Raw genomic sequence first — 22,930 nt, forward strand, 5'->3', positions numbered from 1 at the left:
TGGTGATTTACGAGAATATTCTCTCAAGGACCAACCTGTCCTAGGCAGTACAACACCGAGGAAGTAGTTTGACGGTGTCAAGTGTCTAGGCAGCACACTGCACATTCAGTACCACACCAGCCAGGATTACACACAAAACAAAAAAAGCAAAGCAAATCCCACCTTCTTCTAATTTCCATTGCTGCCCTCAGCTATGGCAGCTCCATGATGGTACCCACTTCTATATCTGCATGCCTTCCTATGGGGGGGATGGGGAGCCCCCTCCTGGAGATGGCAACTGGCCATCTTCCAACAGTGGTCTTGGCAAGGCAGACAGCCTGGTACCGATGCTCCTCCCTTCTTGCTGGGCCTTTGCTGTGTATTGAATAGGGCTACCACTGAGCTACACGCCCAGCAGGTTTTTCAGCTCTGCTCAGCTTGTAACACGGATAGTTATTAAGTTTGTTTTATGTATCGTAAGGCTTTTGTTTGTACTGTTATTTAAAGAGAGACAATTAGAAGGGATGTGGCTAACTCAGTGGTTCTCAATCTGTGGGTTGAGAGATCCCTTTGGGTGATCAAACCCTTTCATGGCTCATAGGGGTCACCTAAGGCGACAAGACAGATATTTACGTTACAGTTCACAACAGTAGCAGAATTAGTTATGAAGTAGCAACAAAACAGTTTTTATGAGAAGCCATACTAACGGTCACAGCGTTAGGAGGACTGAGAACCACTGAGGCTCAGCTTGCCATGCAGTCTGCCCTCTAGTTCTATGTCTCGGCGACCTGGCGGCGGCACATCTTAGGTTTTCTGCTTCTTTCCCAAGAACCAGGTAGCCAAGGAGCTGTCCAGCCCCGACTGTCCACCCGCTATTTCCCCAAGCCTTCAACTCACATTCCGGGAGACCCAAAGCTCAGAAAATAAAACACCAAGACAACAGGATCTTGTTAGCTTGGATATATTTTTTTCCTTTTTTTTTTTTCTTTTTTGTCACAGAACACTGTTTGCAGTAGAGGAAACCGGCATCGCAGTCTGGTAGTGTCATGGTTTCTCCACATAACCAGGACGTGGTTATATCCTTCAGCACAAAAGTCCTCACGGCACGTACCCTATTGAAATTCAGGACGGCTCCAATAGTCTCTGTTTTTCTTTGTCATTTTTTTAAAAATAAACATTTTTAGGTTTGTCCACAAGAAGGCCACGTAGGCTCTTGGCTAGCGGAAGACAGAGGTGCCGCCACACACCTGGGCTGCCGCCTGCTCTGGGCTGGCAGTTCATCTTTTTTTTTTTTCAACTCATTTTTATTAAAAAAATAAAAAATGCTCCAACTATCAGTTTTACAAAATCTCTAAGGGAAAACACAAGAGCAAGGTGCTGAGGTAAAAAACACCTGAGGTAGCTTTATTTGTGTGTTTTTCTCATTTAAAAAGAAAAGATCTGTAAATTTAACGCCCTGGGCCAACAACCTCGTTTGTATAAATTGCTATTTTCCTGCGCTTGCTTTAAATTTTTAAAGAAAGAAATAATTTCATTAAGTGTTGATGGCTTATATACCAAGATGTAAAAGGAAAGTACATTCTTTCTTTGTGGAGTTTTTCTTTGTTTGGTTGGCTGTTTTGTTTGGTGGGTTCCTGCTTTCCTTTTCCAAATGCTAGGACAGGTACCGCTGACTCTTGCTCGCTTGAGTAACCAAGTGTAAGCTGAGGCTGGTCTGTGTGGTTCGAGTTTGTTCCTTGTGTGTGGTGTGGTGTTCAGAGTACTGCTTTGCCTGGGGGTGGGGTGGGGTGGGGTGCATAGATATGGGGAGCAGAAAAAGGATGAAGGGATTCAAAAGAATTTTGGGTAGAAAACGGAGGAAAGAAGGGGAGGGAGATAAAGAGAGAGACAGAGAAATATATAGCAGTATGCAAAAAAAAAAAAAAAAAAAAAAAAACAGTTTAAAACCTGTGAAGCTGAGAAATGGGTGTATGGAATAAACAGGTGATGAGGGCCTAGGGCCCCTCCTCAGGGACAGGATCCCTTCTGTTGACAGACACAGGTGACCCACAACTGCCATTAAGTGTCCTTGACAAGATAGATTTCCCTCCAAGTGAATTTTGTGTGGGTGGCTCAAAGTTCCTTTCTATATCAATGGACCTCACCCAAGACTTTAGTCCTTGAAGTCTAGAAAAGCCTGCTTTCTCTTCAAAAAGAAAACAAAATTAATCACTGAGTAAAAATTGGAGTTAGTTGAGTTATTTGATATATTATTTCTAAAATATATTAATGCTGCAGGCGCCCTGTGTAACCCACAGGCCACATTTCTTAACATCCTTCCCCTTCTGATATGTACATACATGTACAGAGACAACTTTCCACAACAAAGAAACGGCTAGGAATTTTGCTTTGCTTTGAGCATGTTCACCTATGTTAGTTCAACTGAAAGGGATGGCGTCCTGGGAGCGGAGGAGAAATCTGGGTTGGATGGGCAGTGGGTGGCTGCTATGCCTGCAGAAGCCAGGGGAAGCTGGGGGCAGGCCAAGCGGTGTTTCTGGAGAACCTGGCCTTCCCTGTGCCCTCCTGGATCCCAGGATGTGTGGGGTCTGCAGGCCCTGGCTGCGCTGCAGACTGCTCACTCGGGATGGTCTTTGGTTTGCTCCCGTCTGCTGGCTGTGTGGTCTCATCTGTCAGGTGTTGGGAGGGCTACATTCATCTGTTTGCTGGTATCTGTGGGAGCCTCACTTGCTGCGCTGTGGGGCGACTCCCTGAGGGTATTTCTGCTCCTGTTGCTTCACCTGCTGTACAATTTCCCTGATCTTGCGTTGTGCAGTCTGCAGTGGAGAGAAGGGAGGGGAGGGCACAGGGAAGACACAATCCCAGTTCTGAGGCCCCGTAGGAGACAGAGGGTTTGGGACTTCAGAAAGGTAAAGTTGGATGCTCAGGCCAATTTTACCTCCCCCCAGGCATGGCAGTCAAGGGCAGAATTCCTCTCCACCTCACCCAAAGCCTGCCAGGTACAAGGTAGGGGTCAGGGAGCTTACAGGAGTGGGAGGGGGAGGAACTAGCCGCCTAGAGTTCACAGTAAACGGACAGGCCAGGACACAGCAGCAGGGGTCGGTGATGGGGATAGAGGCCGAAGGCCCTGCCACTCACAGCTGAACTTGGCTATGGCCCCACTCACTGTTCCAAAGCACTAGAAACATCAGGAAAGGAGGGCGAGGCTAGAGCCCAGGCATCTGGAGCTTGGCTGTGAGCCCCAGCTCGCCATAGGCTGAACTCTGAGATTGACCCAGGCAGCAACTACAGGGGTTAGGTCAGAGAACAGCTGGACAAGTCGCCTGCAAGCATGAGACGAGCTCTTCGCAGATTCACAGTTGCTCTCTTCCAAAACTCACTCAACAAAACCATCAAGACACTTGCAGTGCTGTGTGTGCTCTGGGGGGGCAGGGAAGAGAGCAACAGAAAACTAGGGGCCCTTCCTGAGTATTAACCTTCCACAGTGAAACCTAGCATCTGGCTGCTCTGCTGGGGGCTTGCCCGACAGACACGAGGCTCTCAGAGGAAGCCCGGGAACTAGGGATGCTACACTCCCAACCTAAACAAGCCAAGGGCCTTGAAGCAACAGTTTCCGGTCCCTGAGGTCAGGGGGCCTGTGGGAGGGGTTCCATGGTGAGGGGGAGAAGCGCAAGCACGTTGTCACGTGACACAAATACAAAAACTGAACTAGTGGGAAGAGCTGGACAGGAGGCAGGATCCTAACAGAATAGTATAGTACCTGGCTAGCAAAAAAATGCCCGATAATTCTGACGATCACTTCCTCATTCTCATCTGGCGTTTGGTCACGAGGCACGATAACTTCTGCGCTTGTCAAGTTCTGCAGCTCGTTCACCTGGGAAGGCAGAGAAGGCAGTGAGCAAGGCGAGGCCCCAGTCCCACGCCAAAGCCTATACTTGGGCTGTGGAGGAGGGGCTAGGGATACAGGGGGAGGGGCTTAGAATAAGGGGCGTAAAGGAGGCAGGGAGGCTCAAGTTCCAAAAGGCTGATTGACAGAAAAAACAGGAGTGTAGCCATGGCCAAAAGGCTGACTGACAGGAGAACAGAGTGTAGCCCTGACCCCATTGGGCCACCTTTAAGCCGAATGCTCTAATTCTGCAGACACTCGTGGGGACCCCAGTAACAGCTCCCATTAGAAGCCTGCTTCTGAATCTGCTTCCTGGTTGCTAGCCATGAGCTATCTTGGTCTCTTGTCTGACACAGCATAAACCACCAACCTCCTTTCCCTTCCCCCTCCCATTTCCTCTCCCCCTTTCTCCCCTTTCCTCTCTTTCTTCTGAGACAAGGCTGGCCTTGAACTTGCTACACAGGTGAGGACGACCATCCACTTCTGATCTTCCATGCTCCATTTCCAGAGGGCTGGGATTACACACACAGAGGTCCTGTCTGTCCCTGACCCTTGGCATGATGGGGGCAGCCAACACGGCTGGGGACGCAGAGAATACAGTGACTAATGGAGGCCCAGGCTTCGGCTCCACCGGGCACTCAGTTGTGCGTATTCTGGAATCGGATTGCTCTTGAAAACCCAGAGCCCCCTGCAGGCCAGGCCGACTATATTCCTTTGCACACGACTCACTGCATCTAGAATCCAAGCTGGGCGGACCGGACGACACACTGCAGTTCTTGCTACCCAACAACGTCACTTCACCATCATGCACCTAGTTCTACAGAGACTTGACCAGTCACCCACTCATCTAGTGAGAAAGCCATCTTCCAGAACATACTCGCACCTAACAGACACCCTATTCATGTCTGGGATTAATGTATGAATCTCTGAGGGTTTGGCCGTCGAACCCAGGATCCCATACTTGCTAAGTGCACGTTCTATCACTGAATTCTACCTCCATCTCTGGAAGTCAGGTGACATGTGCTACACCTTCAGACCAAAAACATATATTACTTTAGAAGTAAATTTTCTCACCCTTTGCTGAGCCAACTCCCCTATAGCAGACATCCAGACTTGTGAAAGAACCAGAGAAGGGGATGTAAGGCAGGGAGAGTGAGGGTTCACAAGATTGCCATCAAGAGAGACCATAGGCCAGAGTTGCAGCCTGGACTTGGAAACCAGGTAGAGTGGTGTCAAATGGCCAGCAGATACTTTGGGTTCTACCTGTTCTGTGTGTGTGTGTGAAAGTGAGGGTGTACATGTCTATGAGTGTGTGTGCACGTGTGTATGGTATATATGTGAGAGTGTGTATCTGTGTGTGTATGTGAGTCTATGTATATGTGGCAGGGAAGGGAGTCAGGAACCAACTTACGGTTTTACCGCCTTTGCCAATCACCCGGCCAGCTGTCGACGAGGGAACTCGGATGTGGGCCTCCAGCTTCACCTCTTCTTTGGGATTAAAGAAGTTTTCTTCTTTCAGTTTCCCAAAGATCCGTCCCTGGGCCTGCAAACAAGGCATGTCCCTGAGAAAAAGCTGGTGACTGGGCTGTCCACACCTCTTTGCCAGTGCTAGGAGGGAGCTAGGAGCCCAGTGATGGATGCTGTCCTCCCTCCAAGCACACCTGCCTCAGTTCCCTCAGAGCCAGGGGGTCCCCACTGAACAACCTCACTCTGCAATCTGCACACGGGCTGCTGAGCTTCCCGGCTTGTGACTGCCTCCTCTAGGGAACATGTGTGTCCAGGTTGGACGACTACATTCTTATTTCCATGTCCCCAGTGCCTCTAAGTGTCTGTTGTTGCATTGGTCTAAGACTTCTGTAACTCCCTCTCCACTTCGTGTTCAGTTTTCTGGTCACTGAAGGCTGTGAGCTCGGTGGTGACAGGATATGACCAGTCTGAACCTGCCACCTTTAGTTTCCTTCTGTGGTGCTGGGAATCAAACTCACGGCCCTGTATGTGCCAGTAAAATCATCACTTCGGCATGCACGTTGGCCGCAGTCAGTGCTATGCAACCATCATCACTATCTGCAAACCTCTGGCTCTATCCAGGTACCCTTTAGTGGCGCCAGCCTGCAATCCCAGTTTCTCAGGAGGCTGAGGAAAATAATTGCAAAGTTTTTTTTTTTTTTTTTTTTTTTTTTTTTTTTTTTTTTTTTTTTTTTTTTTTTTTTTTTTTTTAAGCAAGGCCAAGGCCAACCTGAGCAACCTAGTGAGACTTGGAAGGGGGCTAGGAGTGTGGCTCAGTGGACAAGAGCTTGCTACCCTCTATGTATGGGGCCCTGGGACTGCCCCTGCACCAACCACTACCACAGCAGCTGGCAGCTGGTCCCACCCCTTGCTCCTCCCATTCTCCAGCAACTTCCAGAGCCTTCAGGCTACCATGGTCCTTGGCACTAACCTTGAATTGGGCTTCAGGGGGCCCGGTGATGATGACCATCCTCTCACTGACATCTGGACCTTCTGCTGGAGCAATCTGTGGTTCAAGGAAAGAGAAACATGTTGATGCTGAGACTCTCTGCTGACACCAGTTGATGACAAAGCTTCTGCCTTTAAGCCCCATGTCCCATCTGACATTGTACTACCTCAGCCCTGGGTCTTAGAAGTCACGACCTTAACCCTCAGTATCAAATCTGGGCCATTGGCTGTCCAGAGCGGGCCAGAGCAGGCCAGGAGTTACTGCCGCTCCCTGCAGTGAGCACTCCTCTAGCTACTTGTCTCTCTGCCCAGCCAAGTCCCAGGACCTAGAGGGAAGACAGGGTTAGTCAGCAGCATTGTCAATACTATGTAGCTGCAGGAAAGCTCACCCTAGCTCTAACTCAAGGCACACAGGAGCCAGCTGTAAAAGATAAGGAAGGCAGAGCAGGGCGGTCTGTCAGTAAATGATGAGTCTGCCGTGGTTCCTGTCCGGGCTCTGCAAACCCTTCTCCTTGTGCACTTGCTGCCTCATCTGGGAAGACTGAGCCAGCAAGCTTTTTAATTCTGTGAGACTACAAAGACCTCACCCACAGTTTGAGTAGAGGTGTCTGGTGGTTTGAATAAGATTGGCCCCATAGGTTCATATATTTGAATGCTTAGGGAGTGGCATTAGTTTGGAAGGATTAGGAGGCGTGGCCTTGTTGGAGGAAGTGTACCATTAGGGGTGGGCTTTGGGATTTTAGGAGCCTAGGTCAGGCCCAGTGTCTGTCTCTTCCTGCTACCCGTGGATCTAATGTAGAACTCCAGAGCACCACGTCTGGCTGTGCTACTGTGTTTCTTGCCATGATGGAAATGGACCAATCCTCTGAACCGGTAAGCCAGCCCCAACTGAGTGCTTTATGATTTGCCATGGTCATGGCGTCTCTTCAGACAACTACAACATGAAGACAGAAGTTGGTACAGGGAGTGGAGTGCAGCTGAGACGGGCCTGACAAGCCTGTTTGGGGATGGAATGGAACTTTGGGCCTTTGGATTAGGAGAGCAGTTGACCGCTTTAAGCAGGGCTTACAGGGCCATTACTAATAGGAGCATGAAGACAGTGCTGAGGGCGGTTTGAACTGTGGAGGCCCAGTTGAAGACATTTCAGAGAGGAGAATATTAATAAGTGGCCTGGAGACCATTCTTGTGGTATTTTGCAAAAAAAAAAAAAAAAAAAAAAAAAGAAATACAGAGAAAAAGAAAAGAAAGGAAAAGAAAAGAAAAAGAGAAAAGGAAAGAAAAGTGGCTGCTTTATGCACTTATCCAAAAAAAAAAAAAAAAAAAAAAAAAAAAAAAAAAAAAAAAAAATCTACCTGAGGCTAAATGAGAGAGTTTTGGATTAATGGCATTGGCAGAGACTTCAGGACAGCCCAGTGCCGACTCTGTCATGTGGTTATCAGTGGTCACGCTCATCAGCCGACCAAGGGAAAGTACAGAAGGTACAGTCTGAGTGAGGGGAAAGGGGGCACCAGGAAGAGCAACGGAGCTCCGTGTTATGCTGAAGGGTTTGTTGCTCTCTTTCCTTTACAGGCAGATGCTAAAAGGAATAAAGAAGAGAGTTACCTGGGGGAAGACCCCACCCAGCTAAGCTTCCAACTTGTGGAAAGGAATTAAACAGAGGCTGGAGCAGTGAAGAAAACCATCAAAAACAGAAAGTTGATGAAAATGAGTTTGAGGGGCCAAGCTCCAGTTCCGGTAAGCACCAGAACCTGGCAGCTTCAGCCACATGGTTAGAGTCAAGAAAGGGTTGTAGATCCCTCTGCAGCTAGGGAAGGCCAGAGGCCAAGCCTCCTTCAGGATCTTATTGCATTTTCCTCCTAGCACACTCTGACTTAAAAAAGTCTTTACAGTCTCAAACAACAACAACAACAAAAAGTCTTTACAGGAAGAGGGAGAGAAGTTGAGAAGAGTTGGGCAGGACCTGGTAGTTCCAGGCAGTTGCTCCACCCACTGAGGAGGCTGAGACTGGACTTTTTTTTTTTTTTTTTTTTTGGTTTTTTAGAGACAGGGTTTCTCTGTGTAGCCCTGGCTGTCCTGGAACTCACTCTGTAGACCAGGCTGGCCTCGAACTCAGAAATCCACTAGTCGATCATTTGAGACTAGGTGTTATAGAGTTTAGCTCAACAGCACAGGAATTTAAGGGTGACCCGGGAGCTACATGTGAGCACACAGTGCGTCTTGCAAGAACCTACGCAGTTCTCAACTCTAGGCTTCTTTAGAGCATAGTGACAACAGCTAAAAACCACACTTGAGAGGTGGAAGCCTCAGAATCAGGAGTTCAAGGTCATCATCGGACACATAGTTTGCAGCTAGCCTAGGCTTTCAGTAGCGGTGTTCCAGGCAGGCAGGCAGGCAGGCAGGCAGGCAGGCAGGCAGGCAGGCAGGCAGGCAGGTAAGCAAGCAAGCAAGCAAGCAAGCAAGCAGGCAAGCAAGCAAGCAGGCAGGCAGGCAGGAAAGCAAGCAAGCAAGCAAGCAAGCAGGCAGGCAAGCAAGCAAGCAAGTGAGCAGGCAAGCAGGCAGGCAAGTAAGCAAGTGAGCAGGCAAGCAGGCAGGCAGGCAGGCAGGCAGGCAGGCAGGCAGGCAGGCAGGCAGGCAGGCAGGCAGGCAGGCAGGCAGGCAGTCTATTACAGGATCACTCGGAAAGGAACCTGCTCAAGGAGGTGGCGTTCCCACCACGTTGTGAGCATGCGGTCTCCAGATCACCCCATCTACGCTATAAGACAGGGTCTAGGGCCGTGCCCCAGCTTTCTTGTGAACACCCATGCTCAGCATATGGTCACCTGCACCCCTTCTGCTAGACCTCCAAGAAGTTCTCTGGCCTTCATTACTTAATGGGAGACATGGGTGACACAGGTAAGGAGGCTTCCAGGACCACCCTCCACCGCGGGCAGTTATTTCTCTGCGGTAGCCAAAGCTTGTCCGTCCAGGGTATGGAGACTGAGGCAGGCTGCTCACAGGCCGGCCCTGAGGCAGGCGGCAGGAAGCCCTGTCTACTTCAAGAGCCACCGCTGGCACTAAGCCCTTAGCTGAGAATTCTGTGGAGCGATGTCTCAGGGACTGATGACAGCTGTGACAGACCTCCCTCCCTCTTCCTTTCCCTGAGGGTGCTAACTGGGCTGACTGGAAGGTCAGCGGGGTTGCTATTGTAGGGAGTAAGGCTGCCATGGTAAAAGGCAGCAGCACCGGAGCAGAAACAGGACAATCTGGTCAAATCTTGGCTGTCACGGTGGTTCTGTGGCCTTGGATAGATCAGCCAGGTCTCCTGGGCTCCATTTTCTCAAAGCATCAGCAAATGAGGAAGGTATTGTGGTCTGCCTCGGCAGACACTCAGGATCGTAGTGGTCAATGAAATTTCTATCTAAGATTGAGGCTGACCACTTAGATTGAGGCTGACCACTTAGGTGTCTCTGTGTGTGTCTGTCCTTTGGTCTAAAATGTTTCACTGTAGTTTTCTTTACCATCTCAGACTACAACACTGGGCACTACCAAAGACCTCCTGGGTGCTCCAGGCTGTGGACACCCTTGCTTTCTGTATTATCTTGGCCAGGGCACCACCCGGCCAAGCCATCAGGCATAGAGCACCCCGCGACCTCATCACACCCAGCCCACAATGGGCTGCTAACCCCCAGTTTGAATGTGAACCCTAACTGAAAGCACAGACAGATGCAGCCTGAGAGTGCAACAAGATGCCATCCTTCCCAGGGGCGCCACGGTCCTCATAATGCAGGACTTAGAATACTTTGTTTTTGGTTTTCTTCCCTATCATACTTGCTGTGGGAAAAGCTCCAGCTCTTAGGGAGAAAGTGTAGGTGTTTTCTCTCTCTCTCTCTCTCTCTCTCTCTCTCTCTCTCTCTCTCTCTCTCTCTCTCTCTCAAGTCATGAGACTTGGCATAATTCTGGGTTGTCTCATGGTAGCAGATTCTTTCCCGTAACAATAGAAAACATTTCCGGAAGCATTTCATGGGGCTGTCGGAGTCAAGGCCTTAGCTGAGGCAGGTCTGTGGCAAACAATCCCTGACAACCGAGGGGGCCAGAACACAGGCTAATTGCAGCCACATCTGCACACATCAGTGTTACAAACCAAGGAGACTTCCCTCTTCCAGCCTTCGGCTCAGCCCTGGCCTCTTAACAGGAGATGCTACCAGCTTTGTCTGCCTATGACTTTATCAGCACTTTCCAGAAAGTTCCTTTTGCTTTTTCATAGTCTGTAAGTCCTTGAAGCCAGAGCTAAGGAGTGTCAATGTGTTGAGTGCTAGGCACAGACACTCATTCTGTTCATTTTGGTCTTCTTTTCTTTATCTTCCTGGTGAGAGGAGACAGTGCCACGCCTTGGAGGACCACCTTTGGTCATTACTAGTGTCTTAACTTTGTTGTTTGGTTGAACAGGAAAAGGACTAAGATGAAGAATGGGGGCCAACAGGAATGGTTGTGGAAATACACTTTAGATCCTGTCTCTGGGTGCTGAGAGAATTCTCTACCACCGACAAGAGGAAGCCTGTGGGGACAGGTGGCAATAGTCTTACCTTGATGGAGGCACCAGCAAATCGAGCCAGCTGTTTGATGTGTGCCCCCTTTTTCCCGATGATAGCACCCACAGCCTGGGTTGGGATGAAGAGACTCACAGTCTCCTGCTCTGGGTACTAGAAAAGAACATGCACACAGCTGTCACTCTGACCCAGCACCTCATGGCCCAGCCAAGTGCCGTTAAGAGTCCCAACATGGGAAGGCCTCACTATCTGGGAAGATGCCCATGGCACGTCAGTGTGTGACCTGGTGCTCTACAGGTGAATCTGAGGAGTGATGTCGAACCTAAATGTTTGTGGGGCACATACAGCTGTCTATCCCTGGCTTCTTTACAGACACAGATTTGATGTATATGTTTCCTGGGTCTTCCTCCAAGAACCAAAATGGGTTATTTTGTGATGGTCCAGTGGATTAAAAAAAAAAAAAAGTTTGTCATGCAAGCTTGATGACATTAAGTTCAATCCCTGGTGGAAGGAGACAATTCCTGAAAGTTGTCCTGACCCCCTGTGGTGGGTATGAGCCTGCACATATACAATAGTACATAAAATAGTAAAAAGTTATTCAACATGCCCGGCCCAAGGACAGAGGGAAAGCCGCCCAGCCCATCCTATAACTAGGGACACCACTTCACAAGGTGACTCACCCTGCTGTGACCAGGCCCCATGGGGAGTACCCAGGAAGGTGGGCAAGTCTCCTATTCCTGGAAACTCCCTACCCCCACCCCCCAAGAAAGTCAGAGGCTCTTAGGCCAGGCTGCCAGTGGTTGATGCTGTAGGGGTCTGTGAATGATGTGTCTTTAGTTGCTAGACTTTGATTAAAGAACATTGGCAAAAACGTGTGGTATCGTGTATGCCTGTGTCCATGTTCATATGTGTGCATATATGTCAGAGGCCAGAGGCTGATGCTGGTATCTCCCTCAATAACTCTCTACTTTAGTGTTGATGTGAAGTATCCTATGGAACCCAGAGCTCATGACCTAGTTAGATTACCTAACCAGTGAGATCCAGGATCTCCTATCACCAGTGCCTCAGTGCCAGGAGCCCCGGCACACCTGGCTTTTAGGTGGGTGTTTAGAATTGGAACTGGGTCCATGTTTGTATGGCAAGCAGTTTACCACATGAGCCACGTCCCTGCCTGCTGAAAGCTTTTCTTTAGTTCATTAACATTTTCTAATTGAGTTTTCCTTTGTGTTTTTAGTGTGTGTGTGTGAGCGCGTGTGTGTATATACACATGAGTATAGATGCCTGCAAAAACCAGAGATACTGGATCCCCTAGACCTGGAGTTACAAGTGACTGAGCCACCTAATGAGGGTGCTGAGAACTCTCGTGTTCTGGAAGAGTAGCGTGCACTCTTAATGACTGAGCCATAACTCTAGTCGTTTTGTTCTTTAAGGAAGGATTTTACTCTGTATGCAGCTTGGGCTGGCTTGAAATGCACTACACAGCCCAGGCTCAACTCAGACTGCTAGTATCACCTGAGAGGCCGCAGAGGCAAGGGGGCTTCCAGGGTGGCTTGATGCTTGCACTCTGAGCTGCAATACTTCCGGGGCAGCCTCGAGCCATGGCAGAGAACATTCACAGGCCCGGTCAGGTCATCAGGGGATACATGGAGCCGGCCGCAGAGAGGAGGAATGGTGGATGGGGCAGAAATGAGGGGCACTTACGGAGTGATGATGCGGGAATGGGCCGAAATGGTGATGAGGGTACAGACTGGAGAAGTATCCGGAGTGGGTCTGCACATTAACAAGACAGTCAGTGAGCTGGAGTCTGAGTCCACACAGCATGTGCTCTATGAGCCAACACCCCTAGCACATGTACAAACGTGTGCCTTAGTGTTCCTAATCTCTGCTCAACTCCCTTTACCACGAGACCACGGAACTCATGGCTAGGCGTCACCTGGCTTCTAAGATGACCTTTGCCCCCTGGGAACTCAGCGCACACACTCACTGCTCTGACCTGCTTTGGTGGAGACAGCGGCTCCTGTTTTATAGGGGAATAACAAGTTGTGTATTACAAGCAGCAGATAAAACCCAAGAGTTATTCAGAACAAGCAAATGTGATCCCAGGAGGACAGAGCAGTTAGCTGCATCAGAGATTTCCAGAAGGAACAGAAGCGCAGTGGAAAACTGAAAGCAACAGTGAGGGAAAGGAAGCAGACGGATAAAAGCATCGGTACAGATGTGGGGAGGAGGGCAGATGTGTGGAAGGGGCAGATGTGGGGAGGACAGATATGGGGAGAAAGAAGTGGAGCAGGAAGGCAGATGTGGACTCATGAAGTAGAGTTAGCTATTAAGAAAATCAAAGTTAGCCGGGCAGTGGTGGCGCATGCCTTTAATCCCAGCACTTGGGAGGCAGAGGCAGGTGGATTTCTGAGTTCGAGGCCAGCCTGGTCTACAGAGTGAGTTCCAGGACAGCCAGGGCTACACAGAGAAATCCTATCTTGAAAAACAAAACAAAACAAACAAACAAACAAACAAAGAAAATCAAAGCTGAAATAGCTGTTTTTTAACTGGAATACCCATGGTTCAGCAAAGACTGATCTAATCTGTTTATGAATGCTTCACCCTCATAGTGGTCCCGTGAGACACATCTGATTCATGGTCTTACGGGCAGGACCCTTACTGAAGTCAGCCAAACACTCTTCCACTGTCCAACCTCTCCAGCTAGACTCAGCTCCAGGTCAAGCTTTACCTTATGACCCCTTAGTAACAAAATCCACTGTGTGGTTTTTGAGCTGGGAGAGAAAAGGGCTCTGAGCACCTTGGGTGCTTCTCAGGTTCTAGGGAGGGGCCCTCACCTGTGGCATCCCCACTTATGCCTGGGTTGGACGAAGAGACAGAAGAGGTGTCTCAGCCCACAAGAGGGTGTTACCCAACCAGTGGCCTCAGGGAAACCTCAAATTTTGAAGGAATGTGGGCAAAAAGGCTCTCCTGGCCCTGCTTCTTCTCGAAGACTCTCTGGGAAGCACATGTACTCCAGTCCTTTCTCTGTGCATGTCTGAGGTATGGCAGGCAAGCACAAGGGAGAGGATTCCTGCACCTGCCTCTGGCCCAAAGCAACTCAGCTCTCATAGCAAAAGTGATCACTGTGAACTGTGAGTCTAACACCCAGGCAAGGCCAAGACCCACAGCACGGCCAGTATTCCGAGGCCTCAAGAGTCTATCCAGACCTCTATCTGATTGGATTTGTAATCCAGTCACTCAAAAGCCGTTGAATACCACCATGTGGAAGGTATTACTCTAGAAGAGAGGGACACACGGAGACTCATGGTCTACTTGGGAGACAAATGTAAAAAATAACTTCAGAGAAGTCTGAAGCCAGTGGTGACCAAGATGGAAAAGAGTGAGCAGCCCAGGGCCTCATAGACCTGCTCCAGATGTGGACTTGATCTCAAGGACATCCAGGAGCCAAAGGTATGGGCTGTTTTCAAGAGAGTAAATTGTAAAGCCCAACTGACTCCATTTTTGAAGAAACTCCAATTTGTGGGAGACCAGGAGCTAAACTCCAATCCCAGGAAGAAAACCACAAAGTCCAGTTGAGCAAACATCCCAACAGCAGGTGACTTAAGACATCCTGCAGAGAATAGATAGCTTGGCCATCCTGTTTGTCAGGTGGTTTTGCCCCTGTGTCTGGTTCCTGGAGATTACATCAGAAACGCAGTTTTAAAAATATTTAAAATATTTAAATAAATTTTAAAATATTTAAAACTTGCTGACCTGTATAGAAATTCCCCAAGCTTGCTGTACAATAAATAGCCTGCACTCCTAGACTCAGGGCCCTCACTCCAACCCGCTGTGACAGGGATGGTGGGAGTCCTTGCTCCCAAGTTCATAATAACAGACCCTTATGTGTTTACACTGGAATAGGCTTCTCAGTGGTCTTTGGGGTCTCTAAGACTTGGACATAACATAAATGAGTATTTATTTATAATGATGTAGGTGTCTAACCAGTGTCCTTTCTGTTTCCCATCTCCCCATGCTAAGATGGAGTTGACACCATCTAATGAAAGGGGATTTTCAAATTAATGTTTCCTCTGGTGACCAGACAGCAATCTATCAATGACCTAAGGAAGGCAGGATACAATCACCTGCCAAAAAGGCCAAGGCTGTCTTATATATATATGTATGTATGTATGTATGTATGTGTGTGTGTGTGTGTATATATATATACACACACACACACACACACATACATATATATATGCACACACATGCATGCTTTATCAGTGTGTGTGTATGGGGTAGCGTTGTTTACAAAGGTGACAGCTAGGTGGGCTGACACTTGAGTTAGGACGTATCTTCAAGCAGGAGAGACCAGAGGTATGAACAGTGAGAAAGGAGTTATAGGAGACTTGAACCAGGCTTATGCATCACACTCAAATGTCTCAGCAGCTTTGACGTGATGACAGTCTCATCCCTGGCTGAAAAGAAAGTATGTGTTCCTTTTGGGAATCAGGAAAAGCAAGGACAGGCAGTTTTCCAAGGTTAGGAAGGTTCACTGGTCTATCCCAGACTGTCAAAATGTCTCTGTCCACAGCAGCTTCTCCACTCTGGGTTCTCTTAGGACAACGGGGGAGAGGGTGAGGGGCTGGACACTGAAAAGCAAGAACCAGAAGCGAAGTGTGAACCTGGTTCTGTATCTGGCTCTGCAGCCTGAGATCTTAACCCTGCCTGCTTCCTTGATCTGCACACGTCTGGAGTAACCTCAGTGGGGTGAGGTGGGGCCTCAGGAGAAGGCTGTCAGTAAACTCCCCGGTGAGTAAGCTCATTAACATATCCTCTCCAGTTAACTTAAATACATGAAAGTACAATTAAATTTTTTCCCAAACAAAAGTTGGCAGGCCAAGGTGTGTTATGGGTAGGATTGATCATATCTAAAAGAAATGAAAAATTATTACTGTTTATTCAATTTGTCAAATAGTAAAAGCTGCCATTTCCCAACTCATTCTCTGAGGAAAACCACAACAAAAGCAAGCTTTGTGTTGAAGCTGTCAGAAAGTGTGACTCTGCAGTGACTTCCGTGGAGACACAGAGTTGATGAGACTGGATGAAGCCTGACACAGGCTGTGACAGGTGGAACGCTTGCCCTAAGGGAGGTGGAGGCAGGGGATCAGCAGCTCAAAGCCATTCCCAGAGATAGCTGGAGACCAGCCTGGGCGACAAGAGACGCTGTCTCAAAGAATCAAAGCTAAAACAAAGGGATTTCAAGTTGACTGATAAAACAGCAGATTACTCCATAACTGACTTTGGGAAACTGGCTATACACTTGGAAAAAAATAAGGCTAGATCAAGATAAATTCCCTGTAAAATACAGTATAAACATGGCCCAGCAAAATCAACAATTGAAAATTAGTATAAGGAAAAACATTTTTATAATCTTGGATAAAGAAGGGGCTTTTTCCTTAGCATGACATTAAAGGCTAAAATCTCCCAAAGAAAATATCACATCTTTAGTTTTTATTTATCTACTTCATTTGTTGAGACAGGGTCTAACCATATAACCCAGGGTGGCCCAAAACTTTTGGAATCTTCCCCCTTCAGACTCCCCAGTGCTATGATCTACTATTCAGTGATTATGCTTAAACATTCCTGCACCAATCAGGTCTAAGAGAAAGCCATGATATATAAATTGCATGCATCATTTTAATTCAGTTATCAAGGACTCTAACTTTCAGATAGACGCTACAGGGCTCCCCATGCAGCCTCTGTCCCAGGAATGATACATCTTTCAGTGTCTTTTAATGGTGCCACATACATTTCACAGCAAAGGTAAAAGATGTGACCTCCACATCCAGGTGCTTCTGCCACGACCCCTTCATTACCGACACACATACGGCTCAGTGGTAGCCCCATCCTTTAGTTTAAGGTGTTAAGTACAGTACGCTGTACTCCCAAACACCCCAGAAGAGCTCAGAATGTGCTGTGTCTGGGACGTGCTAACTCATGTCTATTTTCAGGGTGTGAGCACAGGGGCCACCACAGAGCCACCAGCAATGCCTACTTCAAACAGCACCAGTCGGCAAAGAGCTCACCCACTCACCCCATTCTCCCCGCTGGAATGGTTTATACATGGGAGTAACCAAATCTGTCCACAGAATAAGTTCTCGTGTTTGGAGAGGAATAAGGTGAAGGAGAGTAGCTGTCACGTGTTCAGTGTCTTCAGCCTCCATTTGGTAACCCTGAATGATGTCTGTGAGTAAGACTGACAAGTGTAAAACACCATTCACATTCTGCTGGGAATTGAGACTCAAATATCAGGCAGTGTGTTGTTCCAAACACTGTGGTGTCTTCGTTCTAAAACTTTCCTTTCAATAAAGTGTACTTGAGTTACAAAGGTAGAGATGTGTATCTACTCAAGGATAACCCTGGAACCCTACCTAACATTTGTATTAAATGACTAACACTCATGAATGTTGCTTGAACTAACGACTCATTTTTATAAAACACACCTCGAGTTAATGAACCAGTGAGGAGTTTCTTCCTATGTGGCATGACACCATGTCTGAGAGACACCTTCCGAGCTTGGTTCAGTATTTTTCCCCACTGGAAAAGCTCTTATTCATGCAAACAAAAGCGTTTGTCCTTCCTCAGCATAGGGGAGTGGCTGTGCTGCCTGGGGGTGCTGAATTCGGTGGCCCTTGGGAGTTACTTACAGCAAAAGGGTGATAGGGAGGACTGGGGGGAACTCCTCGGGGCCCTGCTGGTGGTGGAAGCACGGACAGTCCTGTCGAAAAAATGCCAAGTGCACTGAGGTTTAGCCCTGGGATCAGATTGGCTTGTTGCTGGAATAGAAATAAGAAAAAAGATAAGGGAGAGAAGATGAGGGAGGCTGGGCTTGCTGCGGCCGGCCTCCATCTCCTGTCTGCACAGTGCCAGCATTTCCCAGTCAGCTCCATCCTGGTACATGGACTTCCTCACCTTGTACTGAGAGCAGACAACAAACCTCAGCCTGACTGTTGCATTTCCTCCAAGCTTTCTGGCCATCCTTACTGTGGGCAACGATGCCATCACCAGCTGCCTTCCTGTTAAGCCCTGGCCCTCATCCCACTAATCGTCCCTAAATACCCTGTGCCCTCTCAACCCTGGACTCTTGTGCCCTGCGGGTGCTCCTCCCTCACCTGTCCAGGTCCTCTCCCTCACAACACATACATCTCTAACACTCTCACTTCCTCAAAGATACAAGATGTAATCACAGAGCTCAGAGACTTACTCCCGCCTCACTTCCTTGAGAGTGGTTGTTTAAGAGTTTAGAGCTGTATTCAGTGTCTGCCATACTAGTACTCAAATATTTGTTGAATGAAAAAAAAACCAAAAACCAACAGTCTTTTCTAATTATCCAAGGATGAGTCAGAGTCTGCGCTAGCACTGGCATGCAGGCAAATCTCATCATCTGATTGGACGACAGCTCCTTTTGTCATTTAGCTTCAAGATCATGTTAGTTCACAACTCAACCCAGGATGCTCACCAGAGCTGGAGGTGGAGAAATGTTCCTATGCTGGCTCGTGCCCAGCCTGCACCAACCCTTGGCTTCCTGAACATGAAGCAATCATCTAAGATTTCCTGTTTGTTTCTCTGTGGGTAAAGGCACCCTGGAAAGTGCCCCTTTATGTAAGCATGCAGAACTGCAAATGTGGGTCCTTCACCATCACCTTGTGTTGTATGTTAGGACCCGGTGATTTTGTGACTTTGCTCATAGAGCGTGGATTTGGCACAGATATCTAGCACCATGTTCTGACACGGTGATGTGGGTGTACTTGCACCTCTTGTGAGAACATCCAGATTCCATGGAGAGAGGTTCAGCAAAATCCACAAGAACTAGATGGCTAGATGGTATCCACACAGGGTGGTTCTCCTCTCCCTCTCTCCCTCCCTCCTCCCCATCTTGTCCTACAGTTACTGTGTGGGATTGGGTGATCAGGTGGGACTGGGGAGGTGTGGGGATGAACCTATGCCCCTGTACAAAGTGCTGCTGTCAGAGAGCTGGGCTGCACCAGATCACTCTGTGAGATGTGGGGATGAAGTCGTAGATGAAGACTGAAGGACAATAAGGTTGATGTTGGCTGATCCTTTCCAGTCTCAGAAAATTACAGTGAAAAATGAAAGCTATTCACTCTTCTGAGTTTTGCTGACAGATAAATATTTTTAGACAATTATAAAGTAAGAATTAAGTAACAGGAAGAACGTGTAGTCTTGAATGTGGCACAGAACATTTGAGTGGGAACAGCATTTACTAGGTGAACCAAGAGTGCCAACCAGCAAGCAAGAGAAGCCAGTCAGAAGTGAGTCCCTTCTTTTCTCCCATAGACAGACTGAAATGCCTGCTTCAAATAGCCCTCAGCTATAGCCCCTACACAGCCCAGGCTAGACAAGGTCTCTGTGCCCTGCAGTGGCATTTGTTTTTGACCCTGCATAATGAACTCTAGGCCTTATGTATGCTATACACATATTATCACAAAGGAGCACCTCCAACTAATGGATATATTTAGATAAATAAATAAATAGATAGATAGATAGATAGATAGATAGATAGATAGATAAGATAGATGGATGGAAGGAAACAGGGTCTCACTATGTAGCCCCAGCTGGTCTGGAACTCATTGTGTAGACCAGGCTAGACTCCAACAAATAGACATCACTTGCTTCTGTCCCTCAAGTTCTGAGATTAAAGGTGTGCGCCACCAGGCCTGGCTAACGATATACTCGAGCTTTTAAAGAGAGAGGACATGACAACATTATACAAGTTTAGAAACCAGGGAAACCCACTTTCTTGGCCCTATTACTTTTATTCTCAGGTCCAGCACACAGTCCCGCTCACCAGCATGCTTTGCACACCCGCGTAGCCCAGCTCTGACAGGTTCCTTTTCTAATACAGTGGTGATAAGTGGTCTGGATGGTACGATTTCATAGTCTCACGCTGACTTGTGTCTACTACAGTTTACTGACTGGTTTCTTATCTTGAGGTCTTTATCCTAGGAAGCAGAAGTTCTTCACATCTCCCAAGGCACTTCCCCCATCAGCCGAAGGGCAGCTATCCTTACAGAGCTCGTGTCCTGTCTGAGCTGCGGGAAAACTAGCAGAGAAGGAAGGGCGCGGGTACTCACGTTAACGGCCAGCATGTCGTTTTCAAAGGCCTCACGCAGCTTCTTCATGATCTCTCTCTCGGCACTGGCACAGGCTTCAATGGTACCTTTCACGGTGATGGTTCTCTCCGGGTTATATATGCTCAAATCCTGCAAGCTGCCCAGTGGGAAAAGACAGGAAAATAAAATTCCAGACCATAAACAGGTCCTGGTAAAGATAAGGACAGGATTTCTCCTAACACTACAGCTCAGAATCCCTGCTATCTAATTAAAAGTCTTACTAGTGACATTGACCATATATATGTATATATCAGGGGAGGGGCGTACTGTCGCTTGAACCTAGGGCCCCACTCAAGCTAGGAAAAGCCTTCCCTCCCCAGCCCCAAGTCTTACTTTGTATTTTGAGAGAAGTCTCACTAAGCCTCCCCTTCAGTTCACTGTGCAGCTAACTTCAACTTTTGGTTCAGCTGTTTCTTTCCTTGAGAGCCTAGATTACAGAATTGACTAATTTTTACTTTGAAAATTTCACGGTGCTGGGGATGGAACCCAGGGTCTCCCTGTGCTGGTGAGTGCTTTGGTGGCTACATGGCCACACTATGGATCTCCTTCCCATGATGCTCAGGGTTAATTATGGCACAGCTGAGTGTATTCCCCTCTGAAGAAAAGCAGGGAGGGATAGGAATGCTAGCATCCCTCTCTCCTGAACAGAATCAGTCTGAGGGGGAGCTTACGATGAGATGGTTATCTTGGTCCCCGTCTCATGTTCAATTTTCTTCAGATTTCTGCCTTCTTTGCCAATCAGTCTTCCAACAAAGCCGTTGTGAGCCAAGATTTTCAGAGGAACCTCCTCAGCCCTGAAAAGACAGAGAGGACCCAGCACTTAGGACAAACGATATCTCATAGTTCCCAAGACTCAGCACATTCACTTTTTGTGAATAGAAATCCAATTTTTTCAAGTTCTTTCCCAACCTCAGCTTATGAATTCTGACTAAAATGAGCCACACGGTGGTAACTCCACTTCCATTCCCTATTCACTAATAGCTAAATGGTAGCTGGTCCATGAGTCAGGCCTGGCTGGAAGTAAATGAAAAAATAATCCCATATAATCCAGCAATCCCAACTTCTGGGTATATAGCAAAATAAAAACCTTGCTCTCTCTCGAGCTCGCTCTCTCCACACACACACACATGTGTATATATGTGTATGTATATATTATATATTAATAACTATATCTACCTCTCTATACATTCTATTCATTCTATCACTTCTGTTCCTCTGGAGAATTCTGAGTAACAGAAACATGATCCCTCTACCTTTATTGAGTAACTCTCTCAGCTCTTTTAAACATATCTCTTAATCTTACAGCACTGAGTGGTCCGGGCATCATATAGACTTACAGTTTGGTCTCATCAGCCTCTTTCTGCATAATCTCAAGAATCATGCGGCACGCTTCAGACGTCCCTTCTGGGGTGGCATGGATTGTGACAGGCTTCTCTGCAGCCCCAGAGTTCTCCTTCCTGTGGATGTCTACCCTATAGAAAAAGAGTCAGGAGCCATAACACAGCAGTATCGGACAGGGCCTAGACAGGAGGAAGCCCAGAGCCCCAGCCGACAGAGTGAGGACAGAGAAAATGTTGTTAGCACACTTGCAGCGGATGCTGCTCAAGGCGGCCAGTGTGCAAGGGGGACTCGTGCTGTTACCAGCCAGTAAGAGCCAGTTTGGTTAATGAGGTATTTTTTGTAGCCTTTCACAGGTCTGTAGAAGCAGAGGATAAAGTGAGAAGGGAGCTGCACCACAGAACAGCAGATCACACCCTTTAAAAGCCAGATTCAAATCCAAATTCCAGCACCAAATTCCAGCACGCTTTATGAATCTGAGCGTCTACAGAGGGACAGAGGCTTGCCTTTCTCTGCCTTCCTAAGCTTTTGGTTTTCTTTCTGTCTCTGTCTGCCATCTTCCAGGCTTTTAAAACTAATGGCCTAAAAGTCTGATGACTTTATCAGACCCCTCTGGGTCCTGCTTGTTTTTAACTTTCGGAATCACGTAACGATCGCAGCCCTTTTTACTTGGCTGCTAGAGGAACCCAGCCTTCAGCCTACTGCTCAAACTGGCATGCATTTTGAGAACTTATTTCACTTCACTGAAACTTGTTGCCTTTTAAAGCCACCACACACACACACACAACTTTTGGAATCAGAACACAGATAAATAAAAATTACTTTATAGTGGTGCAAACCTGAGACAGGTTTTTAGAATAAAAGGAACATTAGACCACAACTTATTTCAGCATTCCTACAAGGGTCTACAGCTGGGGGGGGGGGGGGCAGGCACTGGAGGAAACTCCCTTTCGGTTTACAGGGCACTCGATCAATGATTAGAATAAGCCGCACCAGCTGAGTATTTGCTGATAATTCAATGCCTTGCAGTGTGAGCTCATTTGATCTGCCTGACTGTTTGTATTCCCACAACGATCTAGGTAAAACATTGTGGCTTCCTTTTTCCCAGAAGCAATTGATACTCAAAGAGGTGAAATAGTTTATAACAACTTGAACACAAAGCCTGCATCTTCACAGTATGCTGTACTCTCATGATCATAGAAAAACCACCAACTGTACAAGTCATTTTACCCAGGGAGTGCTACTTCCTGTTCAGTCTCCTTCAACAGAAAATCAGACACAGAGCCAGATACTTTCTTGCTTGATGAAGCTGTGACCCACAGCTTCTATAGGAGACAACATAGATGGCCACACTATGGTTGACTCGGCAGAAGGAAAAAGCCCAGACCTGAGCGTCCTATGATCCTACCAAGCACATCTCAGCTGCGGTGAAACTAGATGTGCTCACAGTCTGTTAGCATCAAGGACTGTCCGTCCTGGAGGTCCTCAGTGCTCTCCTCATAAACTGAGCCTTTCAGGGATGACAGTTATGTCATTAGCATGAGCACTCACCACAGCCCCCAGCCTGAGGTGAG

General features: G+C 47.8%; 1 protein-coding gene across 2 annotated transcripts in view; it reads right to left on the reverse strand.

Moving 5' to 3' along the window:
• Nucleotides 1-2,369: 2,369 nt before the first annotated feature.
• The window catches only part of Igf2bp2 (insulin like growth factor 2 mRNA binding protein 2), a 99,232-nt gene continuing 78,671 nt past the window's right edge, over nt 2,370-22,930 (reverse strand). Inside the window, exons 7-16 of one of the 2 annotated variants that reach the window (XM_034515569.2) lie at nt 21,356-21,490; nt 20,690-20,812; nt 19,980-20,115; nt 17,532-17,660; nt 12,544-12,612; nt 10,879-10,995; nt 6,300-6,374; nt 5,274-5,405; nt 3,737-3,850; nt 2,370-2,792 (exon numbers count right to left, since the gene is read on the reverse strand). In XM_034515569.2, coding sequence (XP_034371460.1) covers nt 2,700-2,792; nt 3,737-3,850; nt 5,274-5,405; nt 6,300-6,374; nt 10,879-10,995; nt 12,544-12,612; nt 17,532-17,660; nt 19,980-20,115; nt 20,690-20,812; nt 21,356-21,490 — 1,123 coding nt within the window. In that variant the 3' untranslated portion in view covers nt 2,370-2,699. Of the gene's footprint in view, nt 2,793-2,903; nt 3,155-3,736; nt 3,851-5,273; nt 5,406-6,299; nt 6,375-10,878; nt 10,996-12,543; nt 12,613-17,531; nt 17,661-19,979; nt 20,116-20,689; nt 20,813-21,355; nt 21,491-22,930 lie in introns of those variants that run through there. The other variant, XM_076942722.1, reaches the window with a different exon arrangement.

This window comes from Arvicanthis niloticus, chromosome 12 (genome assembly GCF_011762505.2).
Source record: "Arvicanthis niloticus isolate mArvNil1 chromosome 12, mArvNil1.pat.X, whole genome shotgun sequence".
In the NCBI taxonomy this organism is placed as follows: Eukaryota; Metazoa; Chordata; class Mammalia; order Rodentia; family Muridae; genus Arvicanthis; species Arvicanthis niloticus.